This window comes from Strix uralensis, chromosome 2 (genome assembly GCF_047716275.1).
Source record: "Strix uralensis isolate ZFMK-TIS-50842 chromosome 2, bStrUra1, whole genome shotgun sequence".
NCBI classification, from domain to species: domain Eukaryota; kingdom Metazoa; phylum Chordata; class Aves; order Strigiformes; family Strigidae; genus Strix; species Strix uralensis.
In genome coordinates, this window is record NC_133973.1 from 105,815,637 (window position 1) to 105,843,392 (window position 27,756).

Sequence of the window (27,756 nt, forward strand, 5' to 3'; positions counted from 1 at the left end):
CTTAAGTGACGAGACTAGATTTTTGTGTCCACAAATTATCAGAGGAAACCTACGTTAAAGATGGAAAAAGGCTAGAGTTTTGTCCAAATCCAGATCCACAACAGAGGTTGCTGTGATAAAGAAGGGGAATTGGAAAGTGGAGGTAGACAGACTCCCAGGAAGAAAGCTATTTAAGAAATTCTAGACACATACTGAGGCACCAGAGTGGCGGTAGAAAAACCCATTCATAATGAGGAAAAAGATACGCAGACAGTTTTCTTCACTTTAATATCAGGTGGTGTTATAAACTGCTAAAACCAGACATCTTCACATTATTACACTTGATGCACCATAAAACAGGTTTATGTTACAGTGTAAGATTCAGTATTATAAAACTTGCAGAGAACTTCACACAGAAGTCTTTATTTTTTACCCCTTTTATTCACATCCAAACCCAGTAACTCTTATCTGTGTACAAACGGAGTATTTCTTCCATCTTCTACAGCTGCTTTCCAACCAACCAGTTCTAAACATCAATACCAACACTGGTAGTGGGAAATCAGCTAGGAAGTGCCACCACGGTCATTTGCTCAAGACACACACACTTCTTGCTGGATAACTGGTTGTGGAATTTTACTATCTTCTGTCTTTTCCTGCCCAGGAACTTGGCACACAGTCTTTCGTTTGAATAACCGTAGACTCAACCGTAACAAGTCACTGTCCATTGCTGCAGAATTTGTATAAGTTTGTTTTGTTGCACCCTGTTGAAATTAAAAATGAAAAATAAAAAAAGAAAGAACAGAAAACAGTGGCTTCTAACACCCAAGCTGAGAAATTAACCTCAAGTACTCTCAATAATTAGAGGTTTAATCATACATGCTCACTAGAAAAGACTTTGAGAATTAATGATTTTTCTGTTAGCATGCAAGATCATAAAACCTACTGTAGTGCAAAAAATGGCTGAAGTATTTTTTCTTTCAATTTTAACTTGGAAGAACGGAATCTTATCATTCTTGTAAAAGTATATGGCATCTCAAGCAGGAAAACTATTCAACAATTGTCTTTGAAACTGTGTTTTAAGCAATTATTTTTATTATGTACTCTCTAAATACAGAAAATGTATCTCCAGAATTTAAACCCCAAAATGAGAAACAGCGTTTACCTCTAGTCTCAATCGTAATCTCTCATCCTAAGTAAAAAATAAACACCCTACAACCTCTTTAAATAAATGTCTGTTCTCTGTTATTTAAAGGACTAGGTCTACTTCAAAACAACAAATACAAAAATCATCTCTCTAGGGAAATGCTTTGAATAGTGGTATCTGTGTTTCTACATTTTGACCAAGCACTGTAAACAAACCACTTACCTTTTCATTCTTCATTAGCTGCTTACGAATTGCAGAATCCCTTCGAAAGCACAGAGCTTTACAGCAAGGACCCAGATTACTGAGAAGACCTGCTCTCTCTTCTTTTCGTAGAAGTGCAGCCATGTTCAAGGCCCCCAGTTCATGTTCGAAAAGGTTTTCTGCATCTAGAAAGAATTGATATTTGCAGAGATCAACATATACATGGTATTTTTGAACAGCAATATACAGTAACATCAAATTCCTTAAAGTTTTACTATTTGTATTTCTGCCTTCTAAACAATATCAAGGTTTGGAAAAAAAGGATATTGCAGTCTATAAAACAAAAAATCAAATAAATCCTTCACCATTTAAAGGAAAGGATGAGTACCCTTGTATGTAGCTTCAGCACTAGAAAGCAGTGGTGAGACAGCAATCACCGAGAGGCCTAAAAATCAAGTGACAGCTCTGGGACAGAAGAGGGGTTATCATTTATCGTCAGACATGTGTGACAAAAGGTGTTTACGACTAGCGTTAATCAGAAAGTGGTCTAAGTTTCACTTCTCTGCAAGACATTAGAGAACTGTACCAGTGTCAACACAGGGTTTGTATGGCTATGCAGGCAAATACAACTAATAATTCTTTCACCCATGGTGGGTGAACCTGAAGAACAAGTCAACAGATGCTAATGAACTATACACCCCTCCTGCTGGCTCATCTAAAGCGTTTGTTAATAGTACTCTAAGTGGCAGGACTAGTCTTTTAACACTTTTATCAGAAGAAACAGTGTGCAGCCAGAACACTTTAACCACTTTAACGGAAGATGGATGCTGAGGCGAATCTTGTTCTGTGACAAGTCTGCTTCTATGAAATGCAGACAAAGACAAAAAGAGTGCACATGGCTGGACTGCAGCTCATTGATTCATAACCCTTTTACAATAAATAGGAAGATTATGAAATAATAAAAAAAAATAAAAATGGTAAGCTATGTAGCTGAGTCCAATTCAGCCACCCCTATATAGTTAAACATTGGGTGTTTAGCAGAGCATCTGACACCTCACTAGAGACAGAGGCAAACCTGGGGAAAATGTAGCAGCTAAAAGCAAAGGCTGCTACAGCAGTTTGGCAGCATGCACGCAGGAGAGAACAAAGATGCATTTTTAAACCACTCAGAGAATTTGGATGAAGCTGAGTAAGACTAGTTTTTAATCAAGGTGAAAAGAAACAAAAAAATTACATCAAATCAAGGGCAGGTTAAAGAAAACTGCAGTGAAGTCACCAAGACAACCTCAGTGCACAATCACCAACACAAATATGTGACAAGACATAGAAAGGCCACTTCAGAGGTAACACTGACAGCTTGCAGGGTCTGCTGAGGTGCCAGACACTGAGCATATCTGGCAAGTAAGCATGTCCATATCCTTAGAGGAAACAGCTGCATATAATAGATAGAGGGTAAATCAGCTACAAATCTCAATTCCATCACATACTATAGATTTCTGTTTCCAAAGAAAAATAATTTAAAAAAAAAAAAAATCCCTGAAACAACCTATCACTTCCCTTTCTTCCTGCATTTCAGTGTATTACCAGAAACTTTTCATTCACAACAAGAACAAAGAAGGTAACACCAAACTCAGGAATAAAAGAGGGAAACAAATTACACCAGCATGAAGTAGTCCAAAGTGAAAACACTACATTTTCACTGTAATGCACACCGAATATCTAGCTCAAATTCATTCACTTTTCAGAGCACCATATTTGTGCCTTTGTTTAGAATATAGGTATTGTGGCTGTGTAATCACAATACAAGGAACCTTCAGCTAGCAGATTACAGAGGCAATGCATGCATTTGAAAGGCTACTGGCAGTACCACATGCAGCAACTTTGAAGCCTGTGAGACTGCACACACCAAAGGGAAATCAACAGAGGCACTTCAATCCCCCTTCCTCTCCAGAGCAAAGTTCTGCTGAATCTGAGTACAGTTAAGACAGCCCAGAGGCAGTGCTGGAGAGCCTCCTATTATCACTATAGACTTGCTGTTTGTTTCTAGAGAAGCATGCAAGGACTGCTGAGGTTATTTCAAGTATCATTTTAAATAGCCAGGTGGACTGCAGTTCCTGTTGCAAGTAATCCCTGGTAAGAAGCACTGAAGTATACAGCAAACTTAAAGCTTACAAGGAGAGAGACATGGTTCATAACTTTACTATGTCAGATGGTTTGCAAACTCAGGAAGATTCAATATTGAATCAATTACATTGGTTTTGTGAATTCTTAAGCATAAGAACTGAGATTTTTTTTTAAACTAGAATACTAATACTGCATAGAAAGAACTGCAAATATCGCAGTGGGACATTTACAGTACTTACTAGTACCAACTACACACCTCAAATTATACTATCTATGATGCATTAAAAAGGTTTGCATTTAATTTGACTTTAAAAAAAAGTATAAGCACATAAGCAGTGGCAACAGCGCATGATTAACAGTTACATAATTTAAATGGCTCAAGCAAGCAGTGACATTCATGGAGATTAACAGGGCTGGGAAAAGCACATTTTTTGGGTTTTTTTCTCTCCACTTGTTTGAGACTGCGAGGTTAAGACAACTACATAAAGAATAATGTTGCAAAGAATTAAAAAGTATTGTCTCAAATTAAGAACTAGAATTTATAGAGTAAAAGGAAAAAAGAAAAATCAGAAAAACCCACTATTCCCTAAAATCAGGAGCTCTGCAGATACTATTATTTATAAATCATAATCTTCTCACATTTAGATCTGGAATAATTTGCATAGAGATCTTACAGAAAAAGCAGATGTTTCATAGTCCTAAAAAAACCAATTCTATCATGCAAGTTGTTGCAAGCAGTTCAAAAGGTTCCTGGGATGCCAAAGAGTAATATCAGTATTCTCTCTCATGCAAAAGCCCTGCTTATGCTACAGAATTGTAGCAAACAGCACTGGTACAGCTCATGCCCATCCCATCTATCATGCATGTGTTATCCCACACACTTTGTCCAAATATCAGACCTGTGTATTATTTAATTTTCCACTTCTAGCAGAGACATAATATACAAATTTCACTTAGCTCCTTCATTCTGACCCAAAAACTATCTATGCATTCTGAAGAAAATCCTCAGAAGGAAAATCAGAGAATACGCACAGGACCTTCAGAGAAAGTAAGGAATCTTACTTCTTTCTTGCAATATTACTGCTGATTCACTGCAGAAGATATTTAGCTCTCCAAAAAACTGCTGACACACTTTAGGCTAGGAAAGCATGAATGGTCCCACAAAAAGAATATTCCACTAGGATGAAAAAATTTGTTTAGGCTGTTATTCAAGACCTCCTCACCACTGCTAGAATTAAAAGCCTGATTTGATTGACATGCAGCTGTATTACATTCCTGTAATTTTCACACAATAATCATTATACACTTTCTACGGTCTTCAAACCTAAAATAATGAACTAATGCACATTTCATAAGGACTTTCACTAAGTACAAGACAGTTTAATCCCTGCACAAACAATTACCTTTAGGTTTTTCTAACACCCTCTGGCAAGTCTCTTTAATTTTGGTGAAGAGTTCTGGTCCTGCCAATCTCTTGGAAATGCCAACTCTCAACATAACGGCACCTGGTGTGAATTTTAAGAGCGCAGCCCCAGGCTCACGTGGTTCTTTTGGCTGCTTTGGCATAAGACTGGACCAATCTACATCTATAACATCGACAGGATCTGCAAAAACATTGACAGAGAATGAGTTATCACATCATCATCCCTTACCACAGTTGATTAATTTCACAAGCTGTGTACATCCCCGTCTCCTGAAAGCAACATATATTAGATGAACATTGTCCTGCAGTTCTCAAAGCCTGATCCTTGGACACTTCAGGTAACAATGTCAAAACTCACTTTGATTGGTGGAAAAACAAGCATACAAATATTAAGATTCTTGGATTAAAAAAATCCCACCCCTAATAGTGAAAGGCTGCTAGTACCCTGCTTAGCCAGCCCATTTGAACACATACTTACGCATTCACAAACGTCACAGTACAACTAAACATGCTATGACAGATCCAGATTAAATGCTTAAAAAGCCAGTATTTCAACTCTGGATGCTGCATTTTTTTTCAAAGGAGATATATACTATTTATTGAAAAACCATACAATTGCGTTTGTCTACTATGTTTATCACAGAAAATATGAACACTGATCATATAGCCCAGCTGACACAACTGAACTTACGATAAGTAGAAGAGTCTATGCTTCCCAGTGCTTTTGGGAAGCATTCCAAGCACAGATAAAACCTGTTCATAAAAATATCAGTTCCAAATAATGATCAAAACCAAATGGGATAAATGAAAACATGTTTATAAAAACAAAAAGCTTACCTTTCTAGCTATATAAAAGATAAGTATTACTTCACAATACATCTCCCAGTACTCTTTACTTACCTCTATACTTCTCAGGCTTACCTATACAGAACACATGAGAATACTGAAGAGCATACAAACTGCATTCTTAATTCAGAAATACTGTCAACAACAGCATTACATGCAAACTGATCTAATCTTGATATTCAAATAATCATAAAGGGGTTTTGCTATACTTTTACCAGGCATCTTCTCATCCTCCTGTTGATCCTCCCGCTTTTCAGCATCACCTGCCAGAATTTCATCCAGTTCATCATCACTGATTGGTTCATATTCTCCAGCACCAGACCCCAGTGACTGTACATCATCAATCTTTGCTTCATCTTCTCCTCCTACAGAGACAGATAACATACTGTAGCTTTAAAGCAATCATTATTGTTTTCTAAACATGCTTTAAGCAGCCTGAAAACAAAGAGGTTCAGCAAACTAAACTGTTAGTTTTTGGGGACATATATACTCAACATGAAACAGGTATTAACTCATGGAAACAAAGAAGTTATTTCTCTCATATACAATGTGGCAGTTTGAATTTTACATATCTGTCGGGGTTTTTTAGCACAGTATTAGTCAAATTGCACATAGAAAGCCACATTCTGCTTAAAAATCACTGGATTTTGTCCATGGCAGCAAGACAGAGCAGACTTTCCCATACTCACTCCAAACACTATTTTTGACAAGTGCTTCCACTCCACAGATAATCTCCTTAAATGGAATTCTCTCAATTGTACCAGTCAACCCTAACGACCACTTTGTGAGTAATGAGGTAGGAGATATAAGCAATAAATATTCCTCATCATCTTCTCCAGACAACATTTGATTTAACTGCCCAAATTAACAACAAACACTATAGATAATTCTTATTAAGAATTGCAAATACGACGAGACAACGTCCTGTTATCTTGTGTAAAACTACAAAAGCTTCATTCACTTGTTTCTCTGCTTCTGAAGACTGGACTTCAGGCCCTACCATCCCAAAGACCCAAAAATTCCAAATCCTACAATGCCTTTTTTCCTCTCAGAAGATTTTAGAGAAGAAAACTCCTGCAATCACCAAAAAACCCCAATTTACTGAACATAACCGTAATGTACACCAGTTACTCTGGATTTACACTCTTGCTTCTTTTACATTGTTGATATAAGCTAAAAGTACTTCACAAACTCTCTATCTATGCAAAGCTCAAGCAGTCTAATCCATGTGACAAACTCTTTAAGTCTGTCAGTGTTTGCCCCCTACTTACTTCATTTATTAATCCTAAGCACGTTTTCCCCGGTACCATTAAGGCCAGCAAATTAACGCTGCATTTAATAAGATTACCTCAGGAAAGCCATTTTTGGACTCTTATGTCAAGCCATATGTATGTTTCACCTACTAATCAGATAATAATTTCTATGATAATTGGGCTCTGCAGAAGAAAAAACCCAAAGAACAGTTCCAAGTCAATACTCATCTTTTTTCACTCATTACCTGTCACTTCCAAAATAAGAAATAGATCTTATAATGATATAACAAGGCAATCAAAAGTTGGTGTTACTCTTCAGCAAACTGCCAATTCAGAAATGTTACACCTTGGTGAAATTATGCCTCAAATCATTTATGTTTCTTTGCCTCAAGAGTTCTTTAGAAATTAACAAATAACACTAACACAATTAACACTAAGGAAGATGGTCATCAGATTTCCTCTTATTGTGTCTGCTTCCACAGTAGAGAAGCTGGAGACAATAAGTCTTTGAGTAGAAAATTATTCTAATATAGCTCAGTTCAGCACTATGCTAAAAAGGAAAGAATAAAATATTTGTCACTCCAGGTTCTTTCCCAGAATATCTCACCTTCTAAACTCTCTACCTTTTCGGCCTCATTTCCATCTTCAAAACCTTGTAAAGGTCCTAAATCTTTGTCTGTTCTTTCCTTCTCTGAAGCCGCTGAATCCCGACAAACACCATCAAATTCCTTTTCGTGATCTCTGTCCAGCTTTGTTTCACTGTGTTTTGTTGATTCTTTCTGAGAGGAGATGTCAAGAGTTCTGTCTCTCTCTCTTTCAGTAGTATCAGGTAATTGTCTCTCTCGCTCTCTGTCTAGCTCCCGTCTTTTCTCCCTCTCCCTCTCTCGTTCTCTGAGTCTCTCTCGTTCCCTGCTCCTTGGCCAGTCTTTGTCAACATCTCGGTCCCAGTCTCTCTGTCTTCCCTCCCTCCTGTCTCTCTCGCGTTCTCGATCATGTTCATGTCGATCTCGCTCCTGAAGTCTTTCCCTGCTATCGAAGGACCCGGATCTGGAATGGACCTGACGATCTGATTCAGGAGAACTTCTTCTTGAACTGTGGCTTCTTGAATCTTGACGATCTGAATAAAATAATTTAAATATATGCATGACTACAGCACGTAAATTTTACTATTTTACTAGATCAAAGCATTGTAAAGATTTAGGTATGAAAATGTACTTCTCAAAAGCATCGTCTTCAAATTAATAATGCCTTCAGATTGCCTGTAGTTTTTAACCTTACTTAAAAACATAAGGTATTTATCCACTACCAAAAAGGATTTTTAGTGGATACTTTCTACTATGACAGAAGCCAAACTGAAGGTACATCATTTTAACTCAGAAATTTAGGCAAGGAGGAAAAAAAAAAAAAGGAAAAAGGAATCATCTCAAAACGCAAAATTTTCAAAATATGTCTTCTAAAAATTAGGAATGCCTTGGCTATCAAATGATCAATTCAGAAAAATAGTTTCAGGCACGTAACTGTAAGAACAGAGAGCTGAAGAGCTTTAGGAGGAAGATATTTTCCTACTGATGTTGTTTAAATTTTAAAACATTTTACTTTTTTTCCTTCATTTTTTCCGCAGGAACTACACAAATAAAACAAGTCAACAGTTGATATTTTGATTTACAACAAAGATGATTTCCATATGCATTAGAAGTATGCTTAACAGGAATCAGGACAGACTTACCTCAGTGAAAATATCTCCTGAGATAATGGATCTCTCTCCCAGAGAGGAATCATTTTCATTTTGCATACATTTTGGAATTTCCATATCAAAATGAATGTTAATAATGAATTTAAGAGCATTATTTAGATGATAAAACTACCTCAATGTTCTGTTAGCACAAGCATTTTCTCTTTCTACGAGGTTTTTTTGTCCTACAAATTACTTCATTCCCCAGACAGCATGAACTGAATCTGACTGAATGTTTTGGTGTAAACAAAGTGGTTAATCCTGCCCACTGAGGATCAGCTTTTCAAATACGGTAACATTTGCAGGAGTCTTAATTCACTCGGTTGTACAATGAATGGCAGAGAGCACCTTCCTTCTCCCTTCACACTAATTACAAATGAAAAGAGTATACAGCCATGCAAGAATGATTTGGGATTTTTATTACTTTTGCACTTTTATACAGAATTGATAGGTCAGTCTCACCATGAAGTGCTAAGGCTTGGACAATAGGCCCAAGCCAGAGTTGACCTGTATGTTTTATACAGATGAATCCTGTATGTTTTATAACTGATAAGCATTGTACTAATAGGTATTATACTAAGTTATAGCAAAACACCTATCCTGATGTAAAAGGTGGGAATACTGAAGCCTGAGCAACAGGCCCTGAACCAAAATTGCTAACTCAGTATGTAGTCATTAGTGAAATATGCATAGAAAATGTAGCTTAAACACCATAAAACATGTATCCTTCTTTGTGTGTGTAAACAAGATAACAGGGCCACAAAGACAGTTGTCTGGCCCTGTGACCTGGTGTGTGACCTTGCTCATAAATCAATTAGATAAGCTGGGAAAACTCCCTTAGTTTTTCCCCTGAGCCCTGGCCAGACTCTGGGAAAATCTAACGTGAGACTGACTCCAGATATTTCCACTTAAAACAAAGGTGCCAGCTATTCTGGCTAGCTGATTTTTAGGTATATAAGGCTGGACCCGCTCACAGCGACTTTGGAAGCCTCACCTACGGGTGGACGCACCGCGTAGGATTTCCCACTTGCCGGGACAGGCTCTCCAAATCCTCCTGTAACCGGGGCTGCCCAGCGCCTGCGGGTCTGGATGATGGTAACGTATGCAAGTGGTGATGGATCTTTCTTAATCACTATTCTCTCTCTCAGGTAGTAATGATTTGATGCATTACCCTGCATTTTCCCATTTGTTTAAGTGCACTATTCTATCTTTTCTTACTGTATGTTTTCTGTATTATTCTGTTATATTATTTAGTTATTTCTAGTAAAATACGCCTGCTCTTTTCACTCTGGTGTCTGAGTTTAATTGATATCCCTAATCAGCAAAACACACCAAAATGTATCTTATTACCTGAAGATGTGCTGCGACTGGGTTCCCCTCGTTTCAGCTGATCAATTCTGGATTTCCGTTCCCCCGTGATTTCTAAGCTTTTCTTCTCTCTGTCCCTGTCCCTGTCTCTGTCTCTAGAGCTACTGTGCAGGATCCTCTTCCGTCCAGTCTGGTCATCTCCACTGCGATGAGCTGATTCATTGGAAGGGGATCTAAGTCTGCTCGAGGCATGGCTCCGATTGCTACCAAGGCTGCTGCTGCGCTTCTGATCCACGGGTTTACGGTGTGGTCCATCCTCTATAGTAACATGAGGGGCTTCCACCTTTTCTCCCCTTGTCCTGTGACTTTTTCTATGGGAATCCTCAGTGCTTCTTTCTGGAACAACAATGTCACCGCGTTCAGGAACATCTTCATCTGACCAGTCACTAAACGTTGTATCTTCTCTTTTTTGGGGGACTTCTGCCACAGCTTTCTCAGGTGGTGCTTCAACCAGTTCTTCTTTTGTTACAGGGGGGGTTCTTGGACCTTTCTTCTTTTTATGATGTGGAACAATTTCTTCATCAGAAACTTCAGAATCACCCTTGGATCTCTTCCGCTTTTTCTCTACGTTTTTCTTTTTTTGACCTTTCTTGGGCGAAAAGACCTGGCTTTCCTCAGTTGTTGACTCATTAGCATACCTTTCCACCCCACTGTCATCATCTTTCTTCTTCTTTGTGGCCTTTTTCTGTACCTTAGACTTCTTCTTGCTGTCATCATGCATTCTATCAGAACCATCTCTTTCTTCAGAGGGACGGTGTACAAGATTTTCCTGAACCCTGGACCGGGAGCCTTCTGAAGCATCCAGTTGCTCTCTTTGCTTATCTGCTGAAGAAATCCTCTCTTTAAACTCTGGTTCTTCGTAACGCCGGGAACTTTCCTTTCTGTCCGATTTTCGCTCTTCTTCTTTCCAGCGACTCTGCCGCTCTTCTGTAACATGAGAGGGGCTCAGTGACCGGGATTCCTGTGGCCGCACAACCTGGCTCAGAAGTCTGTGCTTGTCATCTGCAAAATGGGAAAAAGGATGTACTTGTATTGTTTAGGAAGGAGAACATGCGAGCATTTGGTATCTTGTGCATGCCCCAAAGTGTCAATTAAAACATCTAATCCATTGTTTCAGCTACATTTCTTAAGTTTTTCTACTGCTGCAGCAGCAACAGACTACCATTTTGGTAAACATGCATCTTAAAAAACAGATGTGAAAGTCACCATCACCTGGCAAATGTAACACATAGTGACAAAATGAAGATAAAAGACAAACATATAGATTAAGAAAAATGGCATTGCTCATAAAAAGCAGGGGAGGAGGACATTTCCCGAAGCTTTCCCCATGTTTTTTCTATTTAAGATTGCAAGTTATTTTCCAGAGGCAGAGGGTAAGCTGGATCCAGCTGCAGAGAAAGCCCGCTCCTACTCACTTTTATCATCTCCACTGTTGTAAGCATCACTATCAGGAGAGTGCTCACGGCGACGTTTGGGTGACTGACGAGGACTGGGACTGCTTTCATTTCTGTGACGCTTCCTGAAGAAGAAACACATACAGTCAAACTTCTTTAGGATTCTTTAAAGAAAACATTAATTATCTGAATTTATCATCAATACAATCCCTGAAGTCACCTCTTACAGAAGACAATGCACCTAAGGCCATCAGGAAGTTTTGTAGTTTTCTAAGTCATTATTCCAAAACTGCAAGTACGATCAAGTTTTCTGACCATACTGTAAGATACATTGAACTAAAACTCAAACACTTAAGACAACTATCTTTTTAGCTAAAAGTTATGAAAGATTATTAAGATCAATTTTTCCCTGTGGCAATGATCTTTGCAGTGAATTGACCCCAGCTGGCAGCTAAGCCCACACCTAGATGCTTCCTTACTTATCCCTGCAGCGTGATGGGAGAGAGCCTGTACTAGATGATTTATAGGAATCCACAACTCTCTCACACAAAAGTTACTAATTATTTCCAAACAAAACAGTCATTCAGGGCAATGATGTTTTGTTGCATATTGTTGATCGAGCAATGAGAATTTTATTACGCTAAATGAAAAAAAAAAAGAAAAAGCAAATTGGTGCTAAGCACTTAAAGGAAGCACCACACATTTACTCAGAACATTGTTCATGCCTTCACTGGTAGCCTTCTGGTATTGAAAATTTAGTAGTGCAAAGGGCACTTAATGTTTCACAGAAATTTAACAGAAAAAGTCACGAACCCTGACCTAGTTAGCTGCTATCTGACTTTCCAGGCTTCAAGAGGTACCACAGTCTGCTATTATGTTTCCAAACACAACTGCATTATTAAAGGCAAGGCCATACAAGTATACTTAGAAGGGAAAATGACACTGTCTGACTTAATTGTTAGCTCCTGAGTAGTTCCATAATTCTGCACTAACAATGCACTGGATTGCTTTCACCAGCACAGTACTGGTTTTGAGGCCACCAGTATGTGCCACACAGATGCTGAGGAGACATGGCTCCAGACAGGGCCTCTGCATAAACAGGGTATCTTCTTCCTTATGATACTCCCCTGCTTACTAACTTACTGAAATCAACAGTAAAAGACTGCCTTTTTTGTTTCATTTCCTTCTTTTCTTTGACTGAAGTAACATTTGGATCCACTCACTTGGATTTTCTTTCCTCATGGACATCTCTTGAACTTCTTTCTTCTCGGATGTCTTCTCTCTTATCTCTGCGGTCTTCCCTCCCTTTTTCTTTGTCGTCCCAGTCTCTCTGGCGGTCTCTTTCTTTATCCCTGTCTCGACCTCTCTCCCTTTCTCGTTCCCGCTCTCGATCTCTTTCTCGCTCTCGCTCCCTTTCTCGTTCCTCCCGCTCTCGCTCTCGCTCCTTCTCCCTCTCCCTCTCTCGCTCCCTTTCCCTGTCATGGTCCCTGTCTCGGTCCCGCTCACGGTCCCTGTCTTTGTCCCGCTCCCTCTCTCTCTCCCGTTCCCGAGCACGATCTCGTTCCAACTCTCTTTCCTTCTCCCTTTCTCTTTCTCGGTCTCTTTCTCTTTCCCTCTCTCGGTCTCTCTCCCTTTCTCGCTCTCTTTCCCGGGCCCTTTCATCTCTCCTATCATCAGACCGATCTACCCTTCGCTCTTCTCTTCTTTCATCCCGCTCAAGGTCATCGCTTCGTCCTTGATGTCGTACTGGTGAGCTTGCTCTCTGATCTGTGAAGAGAAGCAGGTTTGATTACCAAGTGCTAAAGGGACATACCCTGTATCCACTATGCTACTAAAAACCCAAGAGCTTTTGTTTTGACAATCCAGATATTGGTTTGCATTAATGAAAAGCAACTCCCTGCAGAAACTTGGAAATTCTCGGGAAGGGTGGGGGGAAGATAAAAAGCAGTACTAATTTTGAAAGAGTTTTTCCAATATTTAGGGAGCTTTCCTTATTTTAACCAAAAGTTACTACAAAAATTATACGTCTCACAGCCTAGCTATTACTATTGCATTACACAATTCAAAACCTGGTATAAAATCTTGAAAAGCTCTGAATGACATACATATGAAATATTAAGACTTCTGTACAAAAATTTTACTTCCTAAACCTATTAAGCGTCATGGGCTTTACAAGAACTCACACTATTTATCATACACAGTAAAAGTAACTGCAAAATAAGAAATACTGGCCTGTCTCATCACAGAAGAGATCCTGCAAATACACAACCAAATCCATAAGAAAGGGAAAGGGGAGGATGAGATACAGGAAGCAGAACTGCTAGAAGTTTTAATACGAATTCACTGCAGAGTCTTAAAGAGTTTTAAAAACCGAGTTTTTATTGTTCAGATGGCAGATTAGGGTCAGGGACAAAACTAAACTTATGCAGAAAATGAGTGATCCAGAAGGACAGTGAAACCTGATTTATCTAACAGTATTTACTCTCCACAGACTTAGCTGCATTTTTGTTAATTATATTTTAGATATTTTTAGAGTATTTCTATAAATTTTAACCACTTCATAACAATTTCTATGCTGATGTTAGTAGTATCTGAACCACAACAAATCAATAAAACTATTTTTCCACAGTATCTATTAAAAGCACTATACAAAAGAGCAAAAAATGGCGTGAACAGAGGTTAGTATTTTTCGGTTCATTACTCTGAGGTTGAGTGTGCACTTCACTGTAAATTGAGACAATGTCCACCAGGGGCGAGCAGGCAGAGTTTGAACAGGATAAATCAATAAAATGTGCATTTCCATCAGTTTAATCAATTTTCATCTCTGAGTGAATTAATGACGACTTAATGCTCCCCTGTTACCAGGTAAAATTAAAAGCAAACTTGAGTGACATTTCTGCCATGGATGTAACACTTCTTTTTTAAAAAGGTAAATCATCAATCCATGCAATTGGTTCTGTGAACAGGTTTCACATTCTTTTAATGGTGCCTATAACATTATAATATGATTTACTGTGCATACTAAGTAGTAGATCAGAGTTCTGTAATGCCTATTTGTTATGTCAGTTTGGGTGACAAAACATCCACATCAAAGTCTTACGTGATTCAAGATACTGGAAGTGTATTAGACAGTTAAATGTGGATAGTCAGCACTTCTTACATGACTTCATTTTCTGAAGCGCTGTTCCAGTGGTTGTTTGGAACACCTAAAGATTTGCCTTAGTTGAATAAAGGCAGCCTAAATTTGCAAGCTTGCATTTTAAAATGATACTAAAAAGATTCCTTACATATCATAGAACTAAGTACCAACCAAAACCTATCTCGATTTTCTCTGAATGACAAATGTTAAGACTGTGATCTAATTATGGAAACTGTGTCTTGAATTGTAACTCTGAGGAGGATTTACTGTCAGGAAAAGTGATCTAAATTTTTAAGGGAGAAAACAACAAATCTTATCTCCATTCAAGCTCTTTATATTTTTTCCCCCCAAAGAGAAGCACAATCCATTCAAAGCAACCTCCCTTCTAGAAATTTATTTTGTTGTGATGACATGTTTTTACTCCTAAGTGGGGGGTTTTTTTGCTTTTTTTTTTAAATTCTTAATAAATTAAGAACTCAGTATGATATGAAGAGCACAGATCACATTACAATATATCTAGGATTTATTGAGGGTGGAGAGGTGGAAGAGATGAAAGCTAGTCTGCAAAAGCCAACCCCCAGGACACATTCAGACTGCAGGATTTTTCAGCTGACAATACAAAGGAAGCCTGGAGATCAGGTTTATTGAAATCCTGCCTTGAAGAGAAGAAAGAATCTAAAACAGAACCTTTCTCAAGAACAAGCAAACCAGATACGTTTCAATGGGCCAAAAACCATTTCTCAAAGTAGCATACAAAACATCCCTTTGAAAAGCTGAAGTTAAAACAACAGCTAAAACATTTATCTGTCACTTCCAAATCAAAAGTCCACAGAAAAAAACCCGCTATAATTTTATATTTATTCTTCACAGCTCCTCCTTTCATCTTCATGCCATTTTCATTTCCCTGACTCCTCCTGTTCTCTTAATTGGTGAGCAATACAAATATTTGTCAGACTGAAAGTTGGTACTAAGTTCCTTAGAGACAACACAGTACCCTTTCAGGTGCAGAAGTGTGACATCTTGCATACTATGTCTAAAAGTAGTCTTGCATATTCTTTCCATGATTACTGGTATCTGTACCAACACTTACTAGCCAATTATGACTGACCACAGCAAAGCATTCATCACTATTAAATTCCCCAGGCAATAAATTTTTGAATTAATCATAAATTTAAACTGTCACTTACTTTAGTAGTAAGCAGTCCGTAATTAAGTCAGTCTAGCAGTCAGGTCTTCCCCAAAACACACTCAATTAATTTACAGTGCAAAAGTACCATGTTTCTATACAGACAAACAGAACCAGTAATGAAATGCAATCATAACTATGCGTATGAACATGAAGTGGAGGAGAAGGAAGAGAGGAGGAAAAAACATTTTACATTGAAGCTGTACAATGATCTCTTGATGAAGTTTAGTTTGTTTAAAGACTACTTGAATGAATAAAAACAGAAGGTGCCAAAATCTAGCCATAGGGAGGGAAAAGGCCATAGCATTCACGCATACACTGCCAATGACAGATTACTACAGAAGTTAACTTACATCAAGGGTAGGACTAGTGTCAGTGTGCAGTGTCAAATGAGTTAGTTATGAGTTAGTGGTGTGGGATGAAACAAGGAAGAAAAAGGACGGAGAGAGAAACACACACACTCATACATATACACTTGACTACATAGGTATGTGTAAAAATATACATTAAAATACCTCTTTCTCTGTTGTCACGCCTGTCCCGTTCACCATGTCTTCTTTCAAAGGAGGAATCCCTCGCTTGTTCTCGACTGTCATAACGATCCCGATCAGGGTAGCTACTCCTTGATTCCCAGCTGTCATGGTAGTTTCCACTACTGCTGTGACCATCAACCTGGGACCCTCTAGTGCTCCGACTTCCTAATAGAGATGCATCAATATAAAAGATGAGTTTCCACATGTAGGGAAATCCACTGATATTTTTTACCAACTAAAAATACTGCCAAAGGTTAAAATCCCAGGTTTTGGGGGTTTTTTTGGGTGGCCAGAGGTGGGTGTGTGCGAAAGATGGTGTTCAAGTACCTAAGACATGCAGTTGCTTTTGAGAGAATGCAAAAGAACTGCTGCCCAGTACTTTGAAACACACTGCCTCCTACGAACCTCTCACTACACATCAGCCTCTTACTTGTGTTTGTAGCCCATGGGAAAATTTAGGCTTGCAGAAACATTAAATAAAGTGGTGTAAGGGTTAGTGCTTGTTTTAAAATGGGATGGCAGAATACCAATGTTATGCCACTTTAATGAATAGAGAACACAGAAGTGTTATAAATTTAAGCATCTGTTCTGATTTAACAACAATAGAACATAGCTTTAAAAGCATGAACTATCTGGCAACACTTCCATATCAAATATTGAACAAGATAGTATGAATGTCAATATTCAGTCTTCAATGATAGGGACACATTTATTTTTTAAATCACGCAATACCCTTGTCAGATAATTCTGGACCTCTGCCTCGACTTCTGCCAGTTCTATCACTTCTGCTCTCATTTCTGGAGTCACTTCTGGAGTCATTCCTTGTTTCAGTACGAGAGCTCTCCTCCCTGCCATGGGATCTTCCATAGCTGCGCGAGTCCTCCTGATACTGGTCATCCTTTTTATGGGCATCACGACTCTCTCTGTCTCTGTAGTCATGGGAATCTCGTGTGGAGCGTGAGTCTCTCTGATCACGACTATCTTTGGTATCTCTGCTATAATCCCTCGTATCTCTGGAGTCTCGAGTGTCTCTGGATTCCCTTGGCTCCCTCCGATCTCTGTTGTCTCTTGTCTCCCTTCGATCTCTTCCATCACGGGACTCTCTGTCATCTCTATGATCCCTGGAGGTACTCTGCTCCTGCTCATAATCACGATCATCTCTTGTTTCTCTTTCTTTTTCCCTTTTCCCTCTAGTTTCTGTAAAATGTTTAAAAGAATGTTATATACCTAGCTTAATCAGAGCAAGCAAAAATTTAGCACACAAATAATACAGTCAAAGTATATTTCTGATATACACACAGAAAATCAAAATTAATATGTAAGTAGGAGAAGATCATGTTGGGTATCTACCTATACATTCAGTAAGCTTTAAAGATCTTTTTGTGAATTTGAATCTGTACTTTACAAATATTTACCTGTTCAAAAGATAGTAAGTATAATAAAAATAAATTTTAACCATATTAGAGAGCAAGCACATTTCAGTAATTTTAACATAGGATCATTTCTCCTCCAATCATACATTCCTTTTTTTCCTCCATGCACACTTATTTTCAGGAAATTTGTGCTGTAATTAGACCACTTGCTTTTAAGACCCCAATGTCCTGATAAAGTCTTTTTCTTTTTTCCCCCTTTTTTTTTTAAATTACCTATTTATAATGTTACTGCTACAAGAAGGTAAGTTTACAGCCAGTCTCAAAAAAGCTGACATATGTCCTCTTTATAATCTGTCTCTTGAGAGAAACAGCCTGTTTGCCCATCACAAATTGCTCAACCAGCTTTATGGATTTCCAGAGGGAATAACTGTTTCTTTGCACACACCTCACAATGTCAATTAAAAAGACAATAGACAGAGCAATCAGTGAGGACTGGATTATCATTTGGGCATCTCACAGAAAAGAGTAATAGTTACTTACAAGCATCCTGCCTTCACTCAGCTAGTATCTATCTACTAGTATATGCCTGATACCAAGAGAAGATCACTTACCTACTGACACCACCATTGCATTATAGAAGAAACACCTAGACAGATGCCTATAGGATCTTTACAATCAGCTGAGCCTACATAAGCAGTCCTATCAGGAATACTCCACTGCACAGTCCCTGAAAACAGCACCACCAGGACAGGAAGGATAATACAGCCATTATTTTCTTCACCCTCTAGCTATTGGAGTGCAGACAATGCCACAATTTGAAAATCAAGTTTCAAAATGCAATTTGCAAACAAATAAAAATTATTCCAAAGTGCTATTTTTTATTCATACCATCCCGCCTTTCATGGCGCCTGTCATGAGACTGTGAAGTCCGATCACGATCATGTCTTCCCTTTTCTCTTCCAGGAGATCTGTGTCTCGAAGGGCTTCGCTTCCTCTGAGGAGAAGAGGAAGAGTGGGGGGGATAGGGAGAAGAAGATCGCCTTGCAGGCGGGGAAGCTGTCCTTTGATAGGATGGAGAAGGAGTTCTCTTGCGGTGTGGGGAAGGAGAATGTCTTTGAACAGAGGAGCCTGACTGTGAGGAAGAGGAGTGATGTCTGGAGGATATGGGAGAATGATGCTGACCTGATGGGGAAGCAGACCTGCAAAGAAGAGTTAGAATAGGCACACATGTAATAACTTGATTTGAAAGGTTCTTACCATACCCTACAAAAAGGAGTGATTAAAATAATTTGTGCATTCTCTACCCCTCTGTCTGCTGAAAATAAGTGTTGTTTCTATAAAACATCAAACTAGTCTTCCCTCAAGGGTACCAAGGATATCCTTTCAAAGTATGCTTATCTTTAAATGGTTATAGTTTACTTCATATCCAAGAACAAGTTGTCCAATCAAAATTACATCATACAGCTATGAGAATGCTTTCCTGGGGGAAGGGAGTGAGGAGTCAGAAAACAAACCTGATCTTCTCCCCCACCCCAAAACCAAGAACAATGATTTTCTTCAATATACAACACTTTTTGGAGTTCATGGTAAAATTAGGCAGGTAATTTTTACACAGTGATACCTAAGGGGAATTTTTCTTCTTTTGTTTCCAAGAGCATTCAAATTTTTAGAAAGCAACAGTGTCTCCTTCTTGTGCACTTTCAACTTCTATTATAAGCATTGATCTTAAAACAATTTAGGCCTGGATCCTGAAAACCCATATGCATAGCTACTTAAAATTTTAGCAAACATGAATGCTTACACAAACAGGGAAAACTTTGTACACTTAACTAAAGATCATTTACACAACAGTAAACAAATTTCCTCTAAATACGTGGACAAACACTTCAAGCCTTTGAGCTCAGTAGTGGTTTTTTTTTTTCCTTATCAGCATCAAAGCAACTTGCAAGTATCTTTTGTTATGAAATATGCATTGCCCTTAACTCCCAACTCCCTTCCACTTCACAAAATTCCAGAGACTGCAGAGAAAAGAGCAGGAGTCAGGAAAACCAGACAATACATCTTCAAAAATCCTAGTTAATTTTAAGTAATTTAGTTCCCACTTTGGAATGTCCATATACAGTGTTGGTGACTTCAAATAAATATCATACAGATGAAACTCTCAGTTTCAGGTGACTCACAAACGAGGGACTACTTTACCAAAAGCAGTAGTACCTCCCTGCAATCTTCTGCAATAGCCCAGCAGTTGGTAAAGATATACATCTGTAACACAGCTTTTGCTGAGTATCTTGCAAATGTCACAAGAAATTCTTCTCAGTGAGATAGCTGATGTCAGTTGGGCTCTGAAATTAATGAGCTCTGGAATAATTTAGGTTAGCAGGCTTACAGGCTGTCATGACGCTATCCAAGAGGCAAAAGGACAGTAGCCCAGCCAATGCTACTCAGCAGTGGATCTCCTGGCTAAGGCTTCTGAAAGACCCAGACTCTGCAGGTAAAAAGATTCTCCTCGTGTCAAGAACAGAGAGCAATGATTCAGCTTCCAAGGAGCAAAGCTTTGGGAACAGAATGCAAAGTGAAATCACTGGCAACCTGAGGTAGGAACTCAAGTCTGTAAGGAAGTCCTTTTTGGGTAAAAGGCAACCTGGTGGAAATCTTAAAATATCAGCATTTCATCCTTCCTTCTAGTCAATGTCAGTGACTCAAGAAAATTCCCTTCAGAGCCCCATGGAGTAGTACGCTGATTACCATTGGACCAATCTCACAGAGATGGTAGTTTTACAGTCAGATTCCATTACAAAACCAGATCTATTCTTTAAAATACATCAAATCAAACCTTGATTTGATTGTTGAGGCACTTCAGACTTTTCAATTGAAAAAAGTCAAACAAACTTTCTGCAAGACAGGTTGAAACAATACTTGAACTGAGCCACTTCATCTCTACTAGAAAACATACCCAGAAAAGTAGCGGAAAGAAAGGGGCGAGATAGAAAGATAAATAAAACCAGCCCTTTGGAACATGATTAACTAAGACACTCTGAAGAACCAGCTGCACCTGTTTTTTCAATTTAATTCATATTGTGTCTGTAAGCTTGTATGCTCAGATATTGTCAGGCTCAGAGACTATCCCACTGAGATGTGTTTCTGATGGTCAATGCCAGACAGTATTTGGACACGTCAACAGTAGACTAAGATTCTGTACCTCCTTGACTGAAGACCTAAAAGCGTATGTGATCCAGCTGATGTTCTCCTGATGTGGCTTAAGGATCCCTGTAACTTCTACACACAGTCTGACCCCCAGGATGCTTATGTGTAGCTTCTTTTGCCTGGAAAATTAAAATGCCTCAAGGTCCCCCTGTGCATGCTACTAGTAAACATTTCCCATGGATGGCAGGAAAGAGGAAACTCAGATTCTCTGTCTCCATGGATGTCACTCATGCTGGCCATAGATTCCCATCACAAGAGGGAAGGTCTGACCAGTGCCTGTTCCTGAGGAAACAAGTAACCTGCATGCCTCTAAGATGACAATTTGTACACGCTGTCACATACAAATGAAACAGATGTCTTGGAATTAGTAGTAAAATTTCCAAAGCACTCAAAATTTGTCAGGGTTGGAAATAACTTACCATCTTTGAACTAAGACTACATTTTTTTTTTTCACTATTAAACCATTATTATGAAACACAGGGTTACCAAAATTGGCTTGCATGGAAGGCTATCAATGGTTTGAAGACAAACATTTCAAATATCCTTCCCTGCTTCTAGCAGAAGGCCCATTTATCCTCCCTGCTTAACACTCCCTTGCACAACACTTGATATGTCTGCATAGAACCCCCAAGCAGGCAGTGACGAGCAAAATGCCAGAGTAGGTTACAAACAGTGGGGAAAAGGGTACTGCAAGGTATTTTTCAGTCTCCTTACTACTGCCAGCTGCAGGGGGAACGGGCTCCTCTAGTCCCTTCCCTACAAACAATCCAATTTAGAGAAAATGTCCATCAGTGACATGTAGCTTAAAAAAATATCACATTGTTCCAGCTGAACTGAGTCATAACAGCAGCAAAAGAGCTTGCTTACGACTCGTAGGATTGCTGAATGGATGGGGTTTATTTTGCTTGTTTTACCAGCGTGCAGATATATATGCCATCTGGTGTTTTTCCCGCACGCTTCAACAGAAGTGCAGAAAATAAGTACGCCTCCCTCTCCACTGTACAAGCATAGGACTACAGTAGTATTTAGCACTGCCATTCTAAACCTAAGCTTACAGACTCCTTCAGACCAGAATAAGAAGTCTCCTCCTTTCTTTTCAATGGCTGGTAAAAGATTTTTTCCTAAGGCCCCCTAGAACTAGCAGGATGTTATCTGCCCTGAAGCTTCCTGCAAGCAGGGTCTCTGAAATTGTCCTTGTAATATACTGTTAAGCCAGTTGTTCTTGCTTTTCAGGAAAGTTTGCTTTTCAGGAAACAGCCAAGATCTGTGCATCACCTTACCCATTTTAGAATGGAGAAACTCTGCTCCTTCACCATCTCTAAAACAGAAGACTTCTTACATTTTCTACTTTTTAAGAAGGGGGAAGGTAAGAAAGGGGAAAAAAAAGTTCCTAAAGGACCACAGACTAACCATGTCTCATATCAGACTTCTGAAGTTCAACCTGAAGCCAGAACATTTGAGAGGAACTGACAAATGGAAGCCTGCACCATGACTTGTGTTCTTGACATGACAGGTACTCTCAATGTAATAAATTAGCAAAAGAAAAAGGTCTCAGAGCTCAAGTGTTTGAGGCACACACATACCCACAACAGACATATAGAAACAAGTAGTCAAACCAACAGAGGAAGTTTCTAAACCAGAATTATTCATGGAAATAAAATTAATAAAATTGAAATCCTACCTGCGAGAGGGTGAGAAGTTATGTTTGTGAGTGGATGACTTGGCTGGAGCTCGGGAGGTTTGTCTTCGCCTCGCAGCAGGTGGTGAATACTCCCTGGAAGGGGAAGAATTACTGCCAGAATGATCTGCTGGACTAGGAGAACGCTTCTGTCTATGTGAGCTTTCAGAGGGATCCCTGGGAAACAAACAGCACTTGTTTAACAGATGTAATATGGCATTAGTACATTTCTAAGAAATTACAAACAACTCTAAGACAGAACCTGTGGTTACAAGATCAAGAACTATCTTATAGAATCATTTGTTCCATCTATAATTTCATATATGAAATTACCTTAAGCTAGCAAAACTCAAGAATGCAAGATATGCACTAAAATTCTTGCTAATCACTGGACTGTAAAATACAAAACTAGAATATGGTAAAACCAAAAATATATTCTTGTAATTTTACCTAGTATTTCATGTGGCAGTGAAACAGAATTCCCCAATGGAGAATTATCTTGATACCCTATTAAAAAACTTCTGTGATGTCAGAACTTTATTTAAGAAGCCTCAAGCTCACAGACATTTCCAAATACTAATCACAGTTGCAAATGAATGAAAGAGATGTCAGGACCCTCAACTATTTAATTTACTGTACATCATGAAGATTTGACATTATTTCTTAATTTTTATTATTTAGGAAAAAAGAGACAAAAATCCAACACTGAAATAAAAGTCTGTAGTCACCACAGCAATACCTGATCATAGTACAGCAGTAAGCCAAGTACTCTCTTGATCCTTTCAGCACTACCTAGAATGTTCTGTTTTACTGCTTATGACCTCCTTCCAGTAATGGAATGAGCAAACATGAGTGAAATAATGTATTTTAAAGTAAGAATGGTGTATTTTATTTAATCAATTAAAAATACACAATTCACTGGTCTTCTACTCCTTAGTCTTTGCTATGCCAGTTACAAAGTAAACACTTATAAATGTACCCTATTTTCATCAAGGGAATACAAGACTTAAAAATGCATATGTTGTATTTTTCAACTTAAATGGACAGCTATGCTTCAAAAAATAATAGTAATAGTCATATTAGTCCACCATTTGAGATAGATAGATATAGATAGATAAGATAGATAAGATAGATGCAAAAGTAAAGTAATTCTAAAATCGCAGTAGTCTGACTACTTCAGAAATACTTTTAACCTACTGAAGATTAGGGAGAGTCTAAACGTGCCACTGCCACTTTAGAAAGATATTAGTCCTCTAAAACTTCAGAAGAGCAGGCAAGTGAACAAGTGAATGACTTTGATAAAGATTTTAGCAAACGAATTGCTCCACTGGTGAAGGTCCATTCCTGAAAAGTAATGACTCTTTCAAAAGGGCATTTTACAAACCTACTAAGTTATGTAATGAAAACCTACCAATCTGTTAGTTATAGTCTATCAATCCATCTATATAACATACTTAAAATATTTAATGAGTACTAAAAAGGTTATTGGCAAAGCAGGTATAAATCCCTATTATTCAGTGTTCTATAAAAGATAACTTTAAAGGCAAGGTTGCATTAATGTTAAAAGCTAATAATGCAAGATAACCTACCTCTGCTTCTCTTTTTTCTCCTTGTGCCTTTCAAAGTCACGCCCTCTCTCTTTCACCTCCCTTGCCTTTTCTTCTGAACGTTCTTTTGCTTTATGTTTTTCTTTGTGTTTTTTCCCCAGGGGAGTTTCCTCTTGTACTGGAGGAGGAGGACTAGGGGTACGAGGACCTTTCTTTTTACTCTGGTTACTTTTAGAACTCCTAGAGATAAATTAACAGGAGGAGAGAAAAATGAAGGACTTCCAACTATTTCAAATAACGATTCCTCAGATGTTGGCAGGAAAGTTATAACGTAAACGGCCTTGAAGCTTTTAGGATAGGATTCACCACTCCATTATCAAACAGCATTCAATAACTGTACTTGACTGAAGGGTGAATGCAGATGGTAAAAATTCTTCCATTTATAACCTTTATTTCTGGAGCAAGTGAACAAAAATAGAAACTGCTCCCGTTCAGACAGAACCAATTTTCAAAGTTAAAATGCCCTTGCATGAACTGCACACATCAGAGGACCAGAACTCTACAGAGTATCTTGTCTGTTTGAACTCCCATTTCAGCAATCCAATACACCAATCACATACACAAAATGACTTGAACAACTCATGTCTTCGATTTAATATTAACTAACTGACACAAGATAAAGCATCCAAGTATTTTTGAATATGCATCTCACAATATGAAACAGTATATATTTTTCTATATAAACTACCCCTGACATAAATCCTGTAAACTAGACATCACTGCATACTGAATGTCAGTAGCATACTAGCCCATGCTGTACAACCTCGCAGCAGAAACGTTTTGTCCCTATTTTAAAGGCGATTTTTGCTTAGCAAATACAGATGTTGCCTACACTGCTGCAGTGATTTTTTTCCTATCTAAAAGCTGCAAACAATGATTCAAAAGGTCCTGCAGCCAGTAAGAACTTAGAAACAGGTTTTGGAGATTGACTTTTTGTGGCAAGGTGCCCAGTTTGAACTTCCTGGGATTTTCACATACCTTGTCCTTACTTTTTTCCATCATCCCCCCATCCCCCACTTCTTTTCCCCTCCTGAGTTCTGAGAAATTCTCTGCCTTGAAAGTCAAACATTATTTCCTGAACAGCAATATGCAATACCAACAGGATGTGCAGTTGGTCAAATTTTAAACATTTCACTTCAGTCTAGAGGAGCTACTTCACAGGCTGCAGCATCTCAAATAAAACTGCTTCCCATTTTTTAATGCTTTATATTTCCTCACCACCTCCCAGAGACTCTGGACATTCAAAGAGAAAAGACCTGCTTGTAAACCATGAAATTAACCAACTGACAACTACATGCATATAACAATTTTCTGCATAAGATAATTGACAGTGCACAATTTAGAGACCTTCCCCTAAAGTTATATAATCAAATTCCTGAAAGCAAGGAAAATGAAAACCCATATTAACTATGAAAACCACAGTAATAAAAATCAGTGTAGTTCTCTGTTCTCACTTTTTCACAAGATGTATCTACCTACTGACCTCTGCTGATCCAAAAGCGGGGAAGATACAGTAGATGCTTTCTTCTCTTTCTTACTAGCCGAAGATGATGACTTGGGACTGGATCTTCGTTTTGGAGATTTGCTAGACTTTCTTGGTGATGGTGATGGTGATAATTTAGATCTAGACACCTCTGGAGAAATCTTGGGGAAAAGAATATATTAACCAATAAGCTGATATATGTGTCAAATATGTAAATCCAGTAACAGTCTACATCTGAGATCTTAACCACATACACATCTACCTCAAATAAACTAACAACATCGTTTTCACAGAACACTATAAAAGGAAGATGACAGGAAGAGGGTGGGGGAAGAGAAGATGATGCATTCTGTAATACATTACAAAAACTGTAACTAAAAGTTTAAAATCAGTATGTTCCCAGTTAGCATTCAAGTTTGTCTGAAAAAGAAAGACCTCCTTCCAGGTTTGGTGTTTTTTTAATCTTCCCCAGAATTTCAGTGTTTCTAACACTTACAGCTTTGCCTCTGTCACTCTACTTTACTCTGTTACTGCAAGACATGTTGGAAAAGGAGCTTGGCAAATGCCTTGTGTTTTCTTCTACATGTCTTCTCTGTGAAAGTTTTAATAATTAAAATGCACTGATTCCTACTCATTTAATAGCTGACTTCATAAAGCTGAAAACTTGGTTATGGTGCTGGATGATTGACCAGATACTCACAATACCCAGGTCACATACTAAGTTTTACACGTGCCAGTTATTTACTACTATGTAACACAATAGTTCATCTGTAGCCAAGGAAGCTCAAGTCTTCCAGGAAACAATTAGAAGCCTATGAAGTGGCTGATGACTTATTTAATTTCACATTTACGTAATACAAACCTCTTTTTTAATGACTATTTCCTCTCGTTTCTCCATGTTTTCCTGTTCCAACTTCATGAGTTCTCTCTGAATCTTTTGGCGCTTCATTTCCAAAGACAGCTCATGATCATAATCATAATTAACATCTCCGTTATCAGAGTCTTTATTTTAAAAAAGTAAATAGATTAGTAAACAATTACATATGAAATGAATAGTAACATTTAGCATACTGAATGCCAAGCATAAATATTTCCATGACTTTTGAGCACTACATGAATGGATGAATGAAGCTAAGCCAAATCTCTTCTCCAATTATGTGTGTAAACCTGAAATAACTCATTAGTTCCATACAACCTGCAGTTAAATTCTTAAACTTCATTTAAAAAATCCACCTTAACTTCTTTCAGAGACTTGCATCAATTATTAAGCTGAGGTAGCAAAGGAAACCCAGTAAACCATTTATTTATATTTAAATAATGAAGAAAAATTAAAAGAGTGTATCTTCACAAAGACCAAAAATATGTAGACCACTACTTAACTGTGAAATCTCACATGAAATGGATTTAAATAGTGATGTGATACTAGAGGATTTTCTTTAATACAGTATTCCTCAAATCATTTGATACACTTATTTAATTACATCTACAAATTGATTTTAAAATAAAAGAAGAGGTCTGTATAACCTCTTTCACTGGATAAATGCACACTTCAGGAGTTTATTTCTGGTTTTAAAACATTATTACTGTTTAGTTTTCATATCAGACAAGGTGCAATTTCTCTCACTTTTTCATTAAGTCATGGCTAGTTAATATCACATGCGTCAAGTCTCGCAACTGAAATCTTACTGAAAATTAAAGCAGTTTTACTCACTCTGTTAACATTTCTTATTTTGTTCATGGCTGTTTATGTCTAATGCTCAAAAAGCACTTTAGGAAAATAACTGTCAGAGAAAAGATGAATTCATTGAAAAGTCATTAGCTTTCACTCCCCTTTCTATGCACAGGAACTCTATAAAAGGTTTTGCAAATAACTAAACGCAGCCTATAAATTCCCTTCATGTGTCATGAATGCATGGGAACAGTTTATAGAGGTGCAGTTCCTAACAATATAGGTTCTTTCCCAGTCCATCTGTCTGCTTATATAGCAACAGACAGTAATTCTACTTCATCCACGTAACTATGATCAACACTATTTTGAAAAAATCATAATTCTCAAGCTGAAAGCCTCAGTGTCTAAGACTTAAGACAT

At 38.1% G+C, this 27,756-nt stretch overlaps 1 protein-coding gene across 8 annotated transcripts in view; it reads right to left on the reverse strand.

Annotated features, from left to right (window-relative positions):
• Positions 1 to 248: 248 nt before the first annotated feature.
• Positions 249 to 27,756, reverse strand: part of ZC3H13 (zinc finger CCCH-type containing 13) — a 48,921-nt gene continuing 21,413 nt past the window's right edge. For 6 of the 8 annotated variants that reach the window (XM_074859642.1, XM_074859643.1, XM_074859635.1 and 3 more), the window contains 15 exons: positions 26,530 to 26,669; positions 25,668 to 25,828; positions 24,167 to 24,364; positions 22,581 to 22,754; positions 18,584 to 18,894; positions 17,055 to 17,519; positions 16,305 to 16,487; positions 12,688 to 13,231; positions 11,486 to 11,589; positions 10,053 to 11,072; positions 7,578 to 8,087; positions 5,927 to 6,082; positions 4,852 to 5,052; positions 1,346 to 1,509; positions 249 to 740 (listed from right to left, as the gene is read on the reverse strand). In XM_074859642.1, coding sequence (XP_074715743.1) covers positions 570 to 740; positions 1,346 to 1,509; positions 4,852 to 5,052; positions 5,927 to 6,082; positions 7,578 to 8,087; positions 10,053 to 11,072; positions 11,486 to 11,589; positions 12,688 to 13,231; positions 16,305 to 16,487; positions 17,055 to 17,519; positions 18,584 to 18,894; positions 22,581 to 22,754; positions 24,167 to 24,364; positions 25,668 to 25,828; positions 26,530 to 26,669 — 4,502 coding nt within the window. In that variant the 3' untranslated portion in view covers positions 249 to 569. The remainder of the gene's footprint in view (positions 741 to 1,345; positions 1,510 to 4,851; positions 5,053 to 5,926; positions 6,083 to 7,577; positions 8,088 to 10,052; positions 11,073 to 11,485; positions 11,590 to 12,687; positions 13,232 to 16,304; positions 16,488 to 17,054; positions 17,520 to 18,583; positions 18,895 to 22,580; positions 22,755 to 24,166; positions 24,365 to 25,667; positions 25,829 to 26,529; positions 26,670 to 27,756) is intronic. The other 2 variants (XM_074859637.1, XM_074859636.1) reach the window with 2 other exon arrangements.